General features: G+C 55.9%; 1 protein-coding gene across 1 annotated transcript in view; it reads right to left on the reverse strand.

Annotated features, from left to right (window-relative positions):
• Positions 1–15,079, reverse strand: part of LOC142445035 (mucin-6-like) — a 73,908-nt gene that overhangs the window by 12,506 nt on the left and 46,323 nt on the right. Inside the window, exon 2 of the mRNA XM_075546527.1 lies at positions 6,755–6,889. Coding sequence (XP_075402642.1) covers positions 6,755–6,889 — 135 coding nt within the window. The remainder of the gene's footprint in view (positions 1–6,754; positions 6,890–15,079) is intronic.

The following is a 15,079-nucleotide window of genomic DNA, read 5'->3' on the forward strand; positions in this document are numbered from 1 at the left end:
CGCACAGCCGGACACTGCCACCTCTGGGACTCGAGTGCCTTATATAGGGCCGGGCCCTGCCCCTGCCGCGCCCCACGCTGGCCGCCTGTGACTGCTGCTTCTGGCCGGCCTGGTGCTGGTCAAACAGGATCCTGTGGCTTTATCAGCACGCGGCGCGGGGGCCTGCAGCAGGCTGGGAGCAGCTCCCACTCTCACCCCTCCCCGGGGGGGGGGTGCTGGAATGCCCCTGCAGGGCCCTCCAGGACCTCCCATGTTTGTGCCCATTGAGAAGCAACGTTGCCCGAGGCACCCTGGGTGGGGTGGGGTCACCTGCCCCAGGTGGGCATGGGCACCTTCAACCACCAGGAGCTGGCTGGAGGGTCTTGGCCGGGGCCCCTCCTCTACTCTGCCACACATTTGTCCAGTGATAGCCCAGGGACACTGTTCCTTACCTGGATCCCAGGATCCCCAAAGGCCCCAGCTTACCGTGTCCCCTCAGCTCCACGGCGTCTGGAAGTCCGTCCTGTGAGAAACCCTGAGGGGTTGGGAAGGGGTGGGGAGTAGGCAGATCCAGGGCGAGACAGTGCAGACAGGGGTGGGGGGTGCTGTGACCTGGTTCAGCATGAAGACCCCGATGTCCCCAGCTGCCATGGAATGCTTACTGGACCCTGCCCAGCAGGGGGTACCCCAAGTGTCTGTGGGTAGTCTGAGGGCCTGGCGGTGGCCTCAATTGCACCCCCCACCCTGTCAGTGGAGTGGGGAGAGGGGGCAGACCGGCCCAGCCTGGTCTCTCTCTGTCCATTGGTAGGGCACAAGCAACCCTGGAGGGGGCACAGCAGGGTGGAAATGAGGGTTAGGGTCAGGGTCAAGGAGAGGGTGAGGGTCAGGCTCAGTCCTGGGCCCCAAAGTCCCCACTGGGCTGGTTGGGTGAGCTGCCCTCTGAAGTCGGTGGAGAAGAGGCCGTGCAATGCAGATGTGTGTGTGTGGCCTGTGCTGACCTCCAGTGTGTGTGTGGGGCATGTGCTGACCTCCAGTGCCGGGGGGAGGCATGTATGGGGCATGTGCTGACCTCCAGTGTGTGTGTGTGTGGCATGTGCTGACCTCCAGTGTGTGTGGGGGGCATGTGCTGACCTCCAGTGTAGGGGACGCTTGGAGGGCCTGGCTCCTGCATCATCAGGGTGGGCAGGGGAGGACAGGGGGTTGCTGTCTGGATAAGGGTGGACAGACTGGCAGAGAGCCTAGCCCTGGGGTCCCAGTGGCCCAGAGCTGTTGCACTGGTGATGGGGCTGGTGGTCCCTCTCATCCTGCAAGTAAGGCATGGGCCCCAGGTCACCTATGTGATGCCTACCTTCTGCAGACCTTGGCCACATGGATGGACGGACAGACACCCGGACCCACGTGATGTCACCCTCCCCAGAGATCCTGCAGTGGGAGGAAATTACTCAGCCCGTTCGTCTGTCCGTCTGTCCATCAGGCTGTGGGTTCTCAGGCAGCCACCTAGCACACAGCCTTGACCTTGGAGGGCCCTTTGTCTGAGGAGAAACAGCCCGGGGGTGGAGCTCAAACCCTCCAAGTTGGGACTCTGGCCTGCAAGCCCAGGTGGACAGGGTGCGGTGGCCACTCAGGCAGGCTCCCCTGCCCTTGGGAGCCCTGCTTCCATGGGGGCGTCCTTCAGCAGGGTGGGGGACTCTGGCTGAAGGTCCTCATGGAACTTGGGTGGGGACTGCCCTCCTTGCTCTTCCCTGGCTGTGGGGCCCCGGTGGGGACGTTATCGGCCAAGGTATGCAGGGGGGATGAGGAGAGGGCCAGGACACACACCTAGAGGTGAAACTCCTCAGGCCTGGAGGGGCAGCTCGGACTTCCTAATAATTAAACCACCCTGGGCCATGCAGCCTGTTGGGCGAATTGAGGCTGTGAGGGCCAGGGCTTAGGAGGGGGCACCCCTGGGGTTGCCCCTGCTGAGCTGGGCAGGAATGGAGGCACCCTTCAGCCACCAGGACCCATGGAACTTCCCTGCCTGCCACCATGCCACCTGCCCCCGCCCCTGCAGCCCCCGGGGTCCACAACCCCTCTCTGTGTCCCCTCCCAGCTCCAGAGGTGCTTCAGGATTGGGTGGCATGACTCTGCTGGCACCCAGAGCTGTATGCCTCAGGCTGCAGTCTATCCTTCTCCCCCCAAGTGGCTGGTGGCTTTGAACCCCCGACTGTGTGGTTAGCAGTCCGATACCCAAACAGAGACGCCACTGGGACCCTAAGACAGTCTCGGCCCTGCTCCCTCTCTACACCCCGACTTCCAGACCTCGGGCCCTGGGCACAGGCCTGCTGGCCCCATCCCCCCTGCCTTCCCAGCTCTGGGAGTGAGGGATGCCCGGAGGCCCCAGGCTTGTCAGAGTGGGCATGCATCCAGTGTGTGTGGGGGCTATGTGGGTGAGGGAAGGAGATGGGGCCTGAGGCTCCCAGGGGTCCCTCAGGGCAGGGACACTGAGCCCCTGGCCACTGCCCCCGCGAGTCAGGGAGACCCCAGCTGCTTGGGAGACCCAGAGGCTCTATGGGGCGGGGACAGGGGGAGAGCCGATGGCTGGGCCTGTGTTTGGTGAGCGGGCAGCTTGGTGCCCGGCCTGGGACTTCCTGGAAACCTGTTCTGGGCCTCCCACCAAGGGGGATGACGCTCTGCCTGGCTCACCCACCATGCTGGGGGCCCCCCCGGATGGTGCAGTCACGGACCGCTGGGGCCGGAGGCCGGCGGGCCTGTGGCTGGAGATGACCCGACACTCAGTAAACATGAGCTCCAGGCCTTTGTTCCGCAATCTCCTGATAAGAGGTCGTGCCCCACCGCGGGAGCAGCTGGAGCACAAGTGGGCGATTGTCCACCTCGGGGGGGAGGGGGGTGGAGGCCATGGCCAAGGGGTGACCCTCACACCCAGTCCGGACCCTGGTGGCTGCGCTGGACCCCCAGCCCCGCCCTTTGGCCCCCTTCTCCTCACCCCACCTGAGCAGCCCCTCCTTCCTGCACCTTCCTCCACCCCCAGCCCTCTGGCCTCACGCGCCACCCCCCCCGCCCCCCGCCTGCAAGTGAGGCCCTGGGTGCCAGTCTGTTTCCAGGCTCAGTTCTGAGGGTGGGTACTGTCTCCCAAGGGACAGCTACCTAACAGGCCTGCGCTGCCCCCTGCTTAGCACGAGGACCCGGGGAGGATACCAGCCGGTGTACCCCGTGAGGTCCCCCAGAAGGTTCTGGAAAGGAATAGCTGCCGGACTCGCCCTGGACTTGGCCTCTGAGCTGACCCCATATTCGGAGGCAATCCACCCTTCTGACCCTTGGTCCTGAGAGGGCCACCTGCCTGCCAGCCCCCTGCCTGACCCAGTTCGCCGGGCCCTCTTGGGTCAGCGGTGACATTTCCAGGCAGGGGGAAGGTGGACTGCCCTCCGGCTAGTGGTCATTGATCAACACACTGACATCTGCGGTTCCCAGTGCTTCTGGCAAGGAATTCAACACCAGAGTGAGTCTCACCCAGGGGGGCTGCTCCCATGGGCATCCAGGGGGTGGGGCCGGGGGTCAGGAGCACCTTGATCCTGGCAGCCCCTCCCCATTCGGGTCCTATTTTGCTCCTCCACTGCCAGAAGCCTCCTTCTGCCCCAAGCTCTCCTCCCAGCCACGCCCCTCCTGTCTCCAGCCCCTACCCTTCCAGGCCTCCCCCGACCTGGACCACAGCTGACCACAGCCCATTGTGTGGCCCAGGAGGCCGGGCTGAGCTGGGAGGGGTTGTGAGGGGCAGAGTGGAGGAGGGGCTTGAACAGGGATGGGTTTGGCTCTAGGCCTCAGCTGGCCAGTGCAGGGCCATCCCTGGGGGGGTCAGTGGTGAGCTGACTCAGTTTTCCAGCTGAGGGGCCTAAAGACAGGTCTACTCTATCCCACAGTGCTCTGGGAGCTGGGGTGGACTTGAAACAGTGGAGTTCTGGGTTTGCTGCAGGGGTGGGGGACCCTCCAGGGAAGGGGCCTAAATCCCCATACAGTGGGGAATGCGGACAGGGTGGTAGGGACAGGCCAGGTCCAGCCGGCTGGAGTGGGGGAGGGGCAGTTGAGTCAGGCTTGGGCAGCACACCCACCTGCCAACCAGGCCACCCTGAGGGTGGGGAGTGGACGTGGCAAGTCTGCCCCTCCCCATCAGGACAAGGGGTTTCATGGGAGGGGCACAGAGTCAGCCCCTCACCTGGCTCCTGACACCCCGATGCCAACACAGCCCAGCCCCTTGGTGCTCCGTCCCATAGCAGTGCAGAGGGTCCAGGGCTATGGCCCCCACAGCGTCTCCCTAGCTTAGCCTGGGCCCTAGAAGGACTGAACCCTGCTGTCCCTGTGGTCCCCCGGCCCCCCCAGCCAGCTCCTGAACTCAGACTCTCCCGCTGGGTGCAGCATGGGGCCTGACTCCAGGGCAGGCAGTGGCCCCCATCCTGTGAACATGGTCCCGCCCTCAGCCTCTGGGTTAGCAATGGCCTCCCCCATTCACCCTGCCTGCTGGGGGCTCCCTCTGGCCCAGCCCAGCGGATGTCCAATGGAAAATAAACAGATAAGGCAGGGCTGTGGGCCCAGGCCTTGCTGCCCCGGGCCGGATTTGAGACCCACTGCAGGCACACACCCTTATCTAAGCTGCCTCTGCCCTCCAAGGGGTGTGTAGCTGGAGGACCAGTTACACAGTTTGCTTAGCCCTGGTGGGCAGCCCACTGGTACGGACCCAGGGGTGCGGGTGCAGCCTTTGGGGACCTGGAAGTGGCTGAACTGTGGAGTACATGTCATTAGCAACCAAGGGTAGCCAGCCAACCAAGGCCTAACTCGGGGTGCAAGGCCAATGCCCAGAAGATGTGCTGGGGACAGCCCAGCCAGTGGGCATAGGCTGGGGAGAGCTGCAGGGCCCCCACCTCTCTACACCAGCCCCTTCCTTCATGACACCCAGTCTCTGCTGCCCGGGGCTGACCTGAGAGAAACAATGCTATCAGGGGTGCAGGGTTAATGTACCCCAGGGCCACTTCTGCACTGTGGGCCCCTGTTCCCAGGGTCCATCTCCGCACTGTGGGCTCAGTTCCAGGATGGCCACCCCCTCCGTGGTACCAGGTAGCAGAGGGCCTTCCCTATCCAGATGGCAAGGCTGGCTCGGTCAGTGCCTCCCATTTGAGCAGCCTCAGACCATGTGGTCTTGGCCGGGGTCCTCTGACTTGTTTCTGCAGCGAATTTCCCGAGGCGGCCTCTGAACCGCATTGGGAGACCCTTTCCCCTGATGTGTGTGCCTTGGCCTGCGGAGGAAGGGTGGTACTTTCTGCCCCACCCCACCCCCGCCTTCTCTTTTGGGTGGACAAAGCAGCACTTAAAAAACATTTGTTTCAACAGTTTTCGGGGTGTATTTGACATACAATACCCGGCCCATGTGCATCATATAAAATTTATAATATATATAATCCATCATTTTCACACACGCAGACACACACACACACACACACACACACACACACACACACACACACACGGCCGGCTCAGGGTGCTGTGGATTAGGTGCTGGGCTGCTCCCTGTCAGGGTTGTGCTTCAAATCCAGCAGCTGCTCCTCGGGGAGAAAGACCAGGTTTTCTGCCCCCCTAAAGATGGGCAGCTACAGAAGCCCTGTCGCTGCAGCAGGTCTGCTCTGTTTGGGGGGGGGGGAGTCCCTAGGACTGGCGGCAGTGGGTTTGGTTTTCCGTTCTGGGGCATCTTGGTTTGTACCCCACTAGACAGGACAGGGAAACAGTACTGGCCCAGACACAGGCGGTCAGCGGGGTTGCTGACCAGGTGGGGTCACGTCTCAGTTGCCCACCGGGCTTCCTCTCGGGTCAAGTGGCCCACTCCAAACGGAAAGGTGGCTGTTTGAACGTTCAGGAGAAAGGCCCGGAGCTCACTGCCACCACAGCGCCCGCCTGCCTCGGGGCCTCAGGGTCTCGCGGGTCGGACTGGCCCACGACGTGCACCCGGCGCCCCCTGAGAACGCAGGGAGCTGTGGAAGGCGGACCCTCTCCCAGGAAGCTCCCACAGAGAGCTGCAGGAAGGTGACAGTCGGTCGCATTGGCTGCTTGCTCACAGGCTTCCTGAGAGCATTCCCCCCCACCCCCGCGTTGCAGCCCCTCCCCCTGCGGAGGGGGCGCACCTTTCGTGTGTGCGCTTCCACTGCGGACATTCTTTTCTTTGTTGACACACCGAGAACGTGCCCGCAGCGGGTCCTGTGACCCATGACAAGGCAAGTGAACGCGCCCGTGGGGTGCCAAGCACGCTGGTCCCAGACCTGTGCTCCTAACCGAGGGCGTCACGAGGGAGGGCCCTCAACCAGGCCACCCTTCTGCGAGACACCTGGCTGGTCCTCAGCATCGCTCCCGGGTCACCGTGGACCCCGAGGCTTGCTGGGCGTTGCTTCAGGAACAAGCTTTCTGCATCAGCGGGCACCATGTTCACCGTCCCCACCCACCCCCCCAAACCCGGAGGAGCCCTGCTCCTGCACAGACCCAGGGTCTGGCTGCCACCGCCCGCACCTGCTGGCCCCGGTGGACCCCAGAGACCCGGCCTGTGCTCCTGTCTGCCTTCCCGTGGAGGAGAAGTGGAGGTGACAGCGTGCGCCCGCGGCCGGCTCCTTGCCTTCCGTCTTTGGAGCTGCTAGCTGGCCTGAGCCCGCCTGGCTCACAGTGGCCCCAAGCCAGGGAGGAGGCTGCCGGGGTGCCGCGGGGCCCGCCCTCATTGGGCAGCCCACCCCCTGGGTGACGACCTCACTTTGTCCATTCTTGCCGCCGTGACGGCCGGTGGCATGCGGCCAGGTCGGGGCACAGACAAATAGGGCCGCTGTGACTGACTGGGACAGGCTCGGCGCTGGGTGGGCACCACGGGGGAAGGGCCTCCAAGCAGCTCCTGGGAAGAAGGGAATTCCAGAAGAGCGGAATCGCCCAGGAGCTTTTCGGAAGGCCCCTCCCGTGTGTGTTAGCGCGCGGCCACGGCGCGGATGCCGGCTCACGGAGACCCTGTGGGCGGCCCACCTTTCTCCCATGGATGAGTGCCTGGTGGCTTTGGATTCATAGAGCCCGTTACGTGTCCTGGTGGCTCGGCCTTGCGAGGCTGGCAGTTGGCAGCCACCAGTGGCTTTTCTACTCCCGTGGACAGCGGTGGTCTCAGACGCCCACCGGGGCGCTGTGGCGGCACGGCAGGGAGTGTGCATTAGGCTAAGTGTGGGCTGATCTTTGAAGAAACTGCCCAGCTGCTTTCCAAAGTGTCGGAGCACTCTACACCCCGGCCAGCCGTGTACAGGGCGCCTGTGGCTCCCTGTCCCCACCAACACTTGGCATTTGTAAGCATCGAGGAAGACATGCTTGGCCACCCACTTCCACAAAGCCCCACGGGGAACCTGCGGGCACGCCCAGGGCTACCCGAGTCAGACGTCATTTAATGGAGAAAGAAAGGGGCCAGCGACGTGTTTCTCCTCTGGTGACGTGTTGTTGAAATCTTTTGCCCACTTGATTGGGTGTGTGGTAGTTACACCATGTGATGTCAGGTTGAGAGGATTAAGAGTGAAGGGGTGGGGTTCAGCCCGTCAATCAGGTGGCAGCTTGATGGCCTCATTTGGAGGAGCTAAGGAGATAAATCGCTCGCTGGAGGTGGGACACATGCTCACTCCCTGCGAGACCTTTCTGACGAGAAGCCTCGTGATCTACCCTGATGCAGCCAGAGCCCTGGAGCTGGAGAAGCCCCGTGGAGACCCTGCCAGCGCTGAGATGCTGACAACGCCACTGGATCCACAAGACTTCCCACCCACTGGCCTGTGATCGTCCTGCATTGGTCATTGCATGTGTTGTGTGAGTCTGAAGAGGACTTTATAGATTGGTGTCAGACATATGGGCTAATATTGGACTTACGGGCTTGATCTGGGCTGGGATGTTTCTCAATGTTCCATTGCTCTTGTATAGAAAGCTCTTTCTTATACACATATGAGTGTCTGTGAATTTGCTTTGTTAGTCTACCCGGACGACTACAGGGTGATATGTGTATTATTCTGTCCTGAGAGTTAAGCAGTACACATATAGTCTGCATCTCTCTATCACGGTGCCGACTCATCGTGACCCTGTAGGACAGGGCAGAACTGCCCCTGTGCGTTCCCGAGACTCTGACTCTTGACAAGAGCAGAAAGTCTTGTCTCTTTCCAGCAGAGTGGCTGGTGGTTTCAAACTGCTGACCTTGCACTTAGCAGCCCAGGGTTCCTTTTAAAAAATGCTCTGCCAGTGAGTGTTTTATCCAATGAAGAGTGTTTCCACAAGGCTGGGGCCCGTCTTCATGTTCTCAATGAAGGCCTCTTGGAAGACAGAAATATGACATTTTGAGGAGGCCAACATTTTTGATTCGCTCGTCTCTGGAGGAACCCTCATGGTGCTGCAGGGTAATGGTTGGACTTCTAACCATAAGGTTGGTGGTTCAAACCCACCAGCTGCTCTGAGGGAGAGAGTCGAGGCTATCGGCTTCCCTAAATATCTACAGCTCTGGCGAGATGTCAGCTAAGTCCACATTGAAGGAACATACCAGCCCATGTGACCCAAGGATTATAAAAAAAATAAATCCAAAATCAGAGGAGGAACTTGTCTTGGAGCTGAAGGTCTGAGCATGTGGGTTTCAGGAGGCTGTGGATGACCGTGAAAACCCAAAGCCCATTGCAGGGTCCCCCGCGCAGACCACTGACCAGGGATGTGGACAGGCTTGCCCTCTGGCAGTGTGCACTGGAAAGTGGGTTACTGGAGACGTAGTTGGTTAACACTTCACATATCATTTGTTTTCCCCTGTGGCCCATTAAATTTTTTTTTCTAGTTTCTATTATCTTCTGCTTTCTTTGCTATGGAGATTTTTCTATATTTTAATTTGTTGTTGTGGGGTTTTCTGGGCATGATTTTCTTTATATGAAATCCAGGTTAGGCAATCTGTAAAGACAGTCACTTAGGGTTAGGGCGGGGGAGGCTGCAGGAGGTGGGTGGTGGAGAGCGAATAACAATGGGAACGAGAATGAAGGAAATATTTTAGAATGGACGTGGCGCTGACTGCCCAGTGAAGCCCCTGAGTGGCACGGCACGGGAGTGGGAGGTCAGCAAAACTGTCCTCGAAAGAAATCCCACGGGAGCACGCTCCAGGACAGTCGGCCGGTGGTCAGCGCACCACAGACGAGGGCACAGAGAAGGGGACGTGGATGTTCTATGAAATCTTACTCTGCCACGAAGAGGACTCGCGTCCTGGCCGGGTCACCCATGGGCCTTGGCCACGTCGTCGTCGTCAGGTGCCATCCCGGCGGCTCTAACTCCGAGCGGCCTGATCTGCCTCGGAAGGAAACCCTGCCCAGTGCTGCGCCGTCCTCACGTCTGAGCTTGTTGTTGCAGACGCAGTCTCAATCCGTCTCATCCGGCGGCTTCGTCGCTGCCCCCCTACCAAGCAGGATGCCCTTCTCCAGGGACTGGTCTCTCCTGACAACACGTTCAAAATATGTGAGGAGATGTCTCTGCGGAGCACGCGCCGGCTATCCTTGTTCCAAGACAGGTCTCCTTGTTCTTTGGCCGCCCATGGTCTTGTCCAATATTCTTCCTCAACACTATAGTTGAAATGCATCCATTTTCCGTCCGCCTTCCTTATGCAGTGTCCAACTTTCACATGCATGCAAGGTGGCTTGGATCAGGAGCTCCTTAGTCTTTAAAGAATCGTCTTCACTGGAGACAGGGAATCCAGGACAGAGGATCCTTCAGGGCCAGTGGTGAGCGTGGAGATACTGGGAGGGTGGAGGGAGGTTGGGGGACAGACAACAGAAAAGTGGGTGAAGGGGCACGTCAGACAGTGTAAGACATTAAAAAATAATAATAGTTTATAAATGATCAGGGGTTCCTGAGGTGGTGGGCGGGGAGGGAGGGGAAAATGTGGAGCTGATACCAAGGGCTCAGTAGAAAGCACATGTTTTGAGAATGATGAGGGCAACAATATGCAAATGTGGTGGACACATGGATGGATAGATGAATTGTGATAAGAGTTGTATGAGCCCCCAGTAAAAAGATTAAACAAAAAGGACCAGCTTCACGTTCAGTGCTTAGAGAGCCCTTGTGGAGCAGAAGGACCCACGGTGCACTTTCCTGGTGCGCCGCCGATCGATCGCGCCGCTGCTTCCAATGAGCGCCGATTGTGGGTCCAAGAGAGAGGAATCCTTGCCAACCTCTGGCTTTTGTCCATGGATCACGATGTTGCTTGCTGGCTCAGCTGTGAGGATGCTGGTCTTCACAGGGAGTCGTCATCCACTCTGAAGACTGCTGTCCTGTGTCTCCATCAGCAAGGGCTTCAAAGCACCCCCCGCCCCTACTTTCAGCGAGCAAGGTGGTGTCATCTGGCCCAGAAAGAGCCTTTGCAACAAATGGTGCTGGGAAACCTGGCTCTCCGCTTGCGAAAGAATGAAACGAGACCCCGACCTCACACCATGCACACAAACATACGCAAGATGGATAAAAGACCTATATATAACTCATACAATTATTAAGACTGTCAATGAAAAAATTGGGACAAACGTAAGAACCCTAATACAGGCATAAAAACGCTACTGAACATACTAACACCCACCCCATAAAAGACAAAGAAACAGAATCCATTAAAATGACGACATTTATGCACAGCAAACAACTTCATTAAAAGAGTCGACATATAGAACCCACAGATTGGGAAAAAATGTTCAATAATAAAAATATAACAGAAAAGAGGACCTGATGCAAGGGGCTTAAGTGGAGAGCAAATGCCTTGAGAATGATTGGGGCAGGGAATGTATGGATGTGCTTTATACAATTGATGTATGTATATGTATGGATTGTGATAAGAGTTGTATGAGTCCCTAATAAAATGTAAAAAAAGAAAAGAGGAGAAAAAAATGATTAGGGCAAAGACTGTACAGATGTGCTTTATACAATTGATGTATGTATATGTATGAACTGTGATAAGAATTGTATGAGCCCCAATAAATTGTTAAAAAAAATAACAGATAAAGTGCTAATCTCTGTGTGAGTCGGGGTGGACCAGAGAAACAAATACACAGACACTCATGTGTATAAGAAAGAGCTTTCTATCCAAGAGTAATTGAATATTGAGAAAACAGCCCAGCTCAGTCCAGGACAAGTGCATCAGTCTGACATTAGCCCATATGTCCGACACCAATCTATAAAGTCCTCTTCAGACTCACGCTGCACATGCAATGACGCCGAGTGCAGGGAGATCGCAGGCCAGTGGGTGGGAAGTCTTGTGGATCCAGTGGCGTTGTGAGAACCTCAGCACTGTCAGGGTCTCCACGTGGCTCCTCCAGCTCCGGGGCTCTCTGAGTAGCCCCATGGGTCTTGGCAGCTGCAATTCCTTGCAGGGAGTGATCCTGTGTCTCACCTCCCGTGAGCTATTTATCTCCTTGGTGCCTCCAAAGGAGGTCATCAAGCTGCGACCTGATTGACAGGCTAGACTCCACCCCTTCATTGTTAATCCTCTCAAATTGACAATCCCTCAAATCAACAGAAAGCTACAACAGCAGGTCAAAAGGTCGTTCTACTCCCATGAGGAGTTACAGTTTTGGAACCTCTCAGAGGCAGTTCTACCCTGTCCTACAGGGTCGCTATGAGCCGGCATTGACTCAAGGCAGTGTTGAGAGTTTGAAATACTTTGAATATTCCAAGTTCCAGTTATTAAGTGAAACGTACAGACTTTTCTTCTCATTTTGAGTGGTGCCCCCTCAGCAAATGCAGGCCCTGAAGTTTAAAAAGAAAAACTTTATAGAAATTAGAAATCTTTTATTGTTTCTTTTTCTTTAAAAAAATCATTTTATTGTGGAGGCTCTTATAGCTCTTATCACAATCCACTCATCCATCATATCCAGAACATTTGTACATATGTTGCCATCATCCTTTTCAAAACATTTTGTTTCTACTTGAGCCCTCGGTATCAGCTCCTCATTTTCCCTCCCTTCCCCACCTTCCCTCACTCGTGAACCCTTGCTAAATTAGAAATTATTATTATTTTCATATCTTACACTGACTGCTGTCTCCCTTCACCCTCATTGTTCGTTCCCCTTGGCGGGAGTGGGGCAGGGCAGTTAAGACCCCACAGGTTTTATTCCTTCCGTGTCATTACGGTGAACTCTACTCTGGAACACTTGTCTATGCCAAGACATTTGGAAGACAGGTACTTGGTCACCTGAATGGAACAGATCCTTATTGTGCTCATTCTAAAGGCAGACTGTCCCGACCAGTGGGACATCAAGAACGTGGACACCTGAAAGAGGGACTGGGAATGAAGATGGGCAAGGGCGCGGAGAGATGGAGGCAAGACAGGAATCTGATCAAGCCTCATTTATTGAGTTGAGAGCAGAGGTTTAAATAGCCAGCGAAGGGCGGGCACCATTCCGTCACATGGAAATAAGGTACAACTGAGGTAGCCAATAGTCGTGCATCTCCAAACAAGGAAGGAATGACGGGCAACTGATCAAACAGGTAGTATGCTAATGAAGCATTCCTGGAGAGCCTGGGGGGAGATGCCAGCAGTCATGTATTGACCAATGAGCATAGCAGCTGCTAGTGAAAGATCACCAGCCCTAGCAAAGGTCAAGACAGCCACCCTCTGGCGGGAATTGAGACAAAGGGCAGTAAAACCTCAGGGCAGTTTGTATGGCAGGAAACCGAGAGACAATCCATGGCTGAAATCCAGGGTAGGGAGACACGCAGTTCCCTACAGCAGACCCCCCAGAATGCTCGAACTATTGACCAGCATCGCTGATCACGAGCAAGTAAGATTCTGCCGAAGATCATCCAACAGTGGCTGCAGCAGGACACTGACAGGAGCTGCCGGAGGTGCAGGCCGGATGCAGAAGAGGATGTGGAACAAGGGGTATCATTGCTGACGCCAGATGGATCTTGGCGGAAAGCAGAGAATGCCGGAAAGATGTGTCCTTGAGTTTTATGGACTATGACAAGACATTCGACTGTGTGGAATCCTGCAGGATTTAACATCAGGAAAGGGATATTTACTCAGTCTGTACGCTGAGCAAATCGCCCGGGAAGCTGGCTTAGATGATCAAGAATGTGGCATCAGGGTTGGAAGAAGGCTCGCTAACAACCTGCAGATGACACAGCTGAAAGTGAAGCGGGTCGGAGGCGCTTGCTGATGCAGATGGGGCTGCAGGCTTCAGTGTGGGTGCAGCTCAATGTGAAGAAGACCAAACTCCTCACAGCTGGAGCACGGGTCCCCGCATCCACAAAGAAAAGGTTGACGTGGTCAAGGATTTTGTCTTGCTCGGAGTCATAGTCGATGCTCATGGAAGCAGCAGTCAGGACATCGAAGGAAGCATTGCATTGGGTCAATCTGCACACGACCTCCCTAGAATATTGCAAAGCAGGGAGATTACTTTGAGGACTGAGATGCCCCGACCCAAGTCACAGTATTTCCATTCACCTCCTGTGCATGGGAAAGTTGGACACTGAAATAAGGAAGACCGAGAAGGCTCGATGCATTTGAATTATGGTGTTGGAGAAGATATTGAAGGGGCCATGAGCTGCTGAAAGGTCAAACCGATCTGTCTTGGAAGAAGTACGGCCGGAATGCTCCTGAGAGGCAAGGATGGCAAGACTTCGTCTTACATGTTTTGGACATGTTGTCAGGAGAGACCAGTCCCTGGGGAAGGAAGGAAGGCCCTCAGGGAGATGGATGGACACATTGGCTGCCGCAATGGGCTCAGGCAGAGCAACGGTTGTGAGCGCGGCGCAGACGGGACAGTGCTTCACGCGAGTGTGCAAAGCGTCGCCATGGGTTGGAACCGACTATGGCACCGAGCAACAACCACACAACAGAATTCCGACTCTGGGCCTTGGGCCCTCCAGCGGTGGCAGACTCACGTGCTAGTTTCAGCTGGTCTGTGTAAGGTCTGTGTAAGGTCCATGTAGACGATCACGTCCCATCGTCTTCAGTACGGATCCGCTTTCCCACGTTCCTTTCCACAGTGGAGACTCTCCACTTGTTTTTGTTCCCCACTACCCTGGCCAGAGCCCCAGACCCACCGTGGACAGAATGCATGAGAAATGGACCTCTTTGTCTTATTCCTGATCTTCAAACAAAGGAAGGACCTGCTGTGGAGTTATTCCCCACAGGTCCAAGAGGACAGAGCTGGGCTGCTCTGTAGGGTTGCCGAGATGGCGAGTCTTCACGGGAGCAGCCAGCCTCCAGCTGGATTTTTTTATAATCGTGATTGCGGAAGTGCAGTGGGTGGATTTGAACTTTCTGGTTGAGCAGGCCAATGCTTTCCCCACGGCTCTTTGCTCCCGATCTCAGGGGAGCATTCGGCCCATTGGGTGTGAAGCTAGTTGTGGATTTATCTCAGAGTCCTTTATGACACTCAAGAACTTGGCTTCTATTTCTCTTTTCTGAGAAGTTTTATCAGGAATGCATGTTGGAGTTTGTCAGTTTGTTTTCAGTATCTGTTGGGATGGACCTACAATCTTCTTGTTTCACTTGGTTAATTTGGTGAATTAAATCGATGGAGTTTTGCACATTAGTTTACCTCTGTATTCCTGGGATAAACTTAACTCATTTTATTTAATTCCCTAAACATTTCTTCAGAAAATTTTCACTTTTTTTTGTTTGAAACTAACTCATGTGTCACCAAAGCATTAAAGTCAGATTCAATTTTCCCCTCTTTTAAAAAAATCATTTTATTAGGGGCTCATACAACTCTTATCACAATCCATACATATACATACATCAATTGTATAAAGCAGATCTGTATATTCTTTGCCCTAATCATTTTCAAAGCATTTGCTCTCCACTTAAGCCCCTTGCATCAGGTCCTCTTTTTTCCCCCTCCTTCCCCGCTCCCCCTCCCTCATGAGTCCTTGATAATTTATAGATTATTATTTTGTCATATCTTGCCCTATCCGGCGTCTCCCTTCACCCCCTTCTCTGTTGTCCGTCCCCCAGGGAGGAGGTCACATGTAGATCCTTTTAATCGGTTCCCCCTTTCCAACCCAATCACCCTCTACTCTCCCAGTATCGCCCCGCACACCCCTGGTCCTGAAG

This window comes from Tenrec ecaudatus, chromosome 4 (genome assembly GCF_050624435.1).
Source record: "Tenrec ecaudatus isolate mTenEca1 chromosome 4, mTenEca1.hap1, whole genome shotgun sequence".
In the NCBI taxonomy this organism is placed as follows: domain Eukaryota; kingdom Metazoa; phylum Chordata; class Mammalia; order Afrosoricida; family Tenrecidae; genus Tenrec; species Tenrec ecaudatus.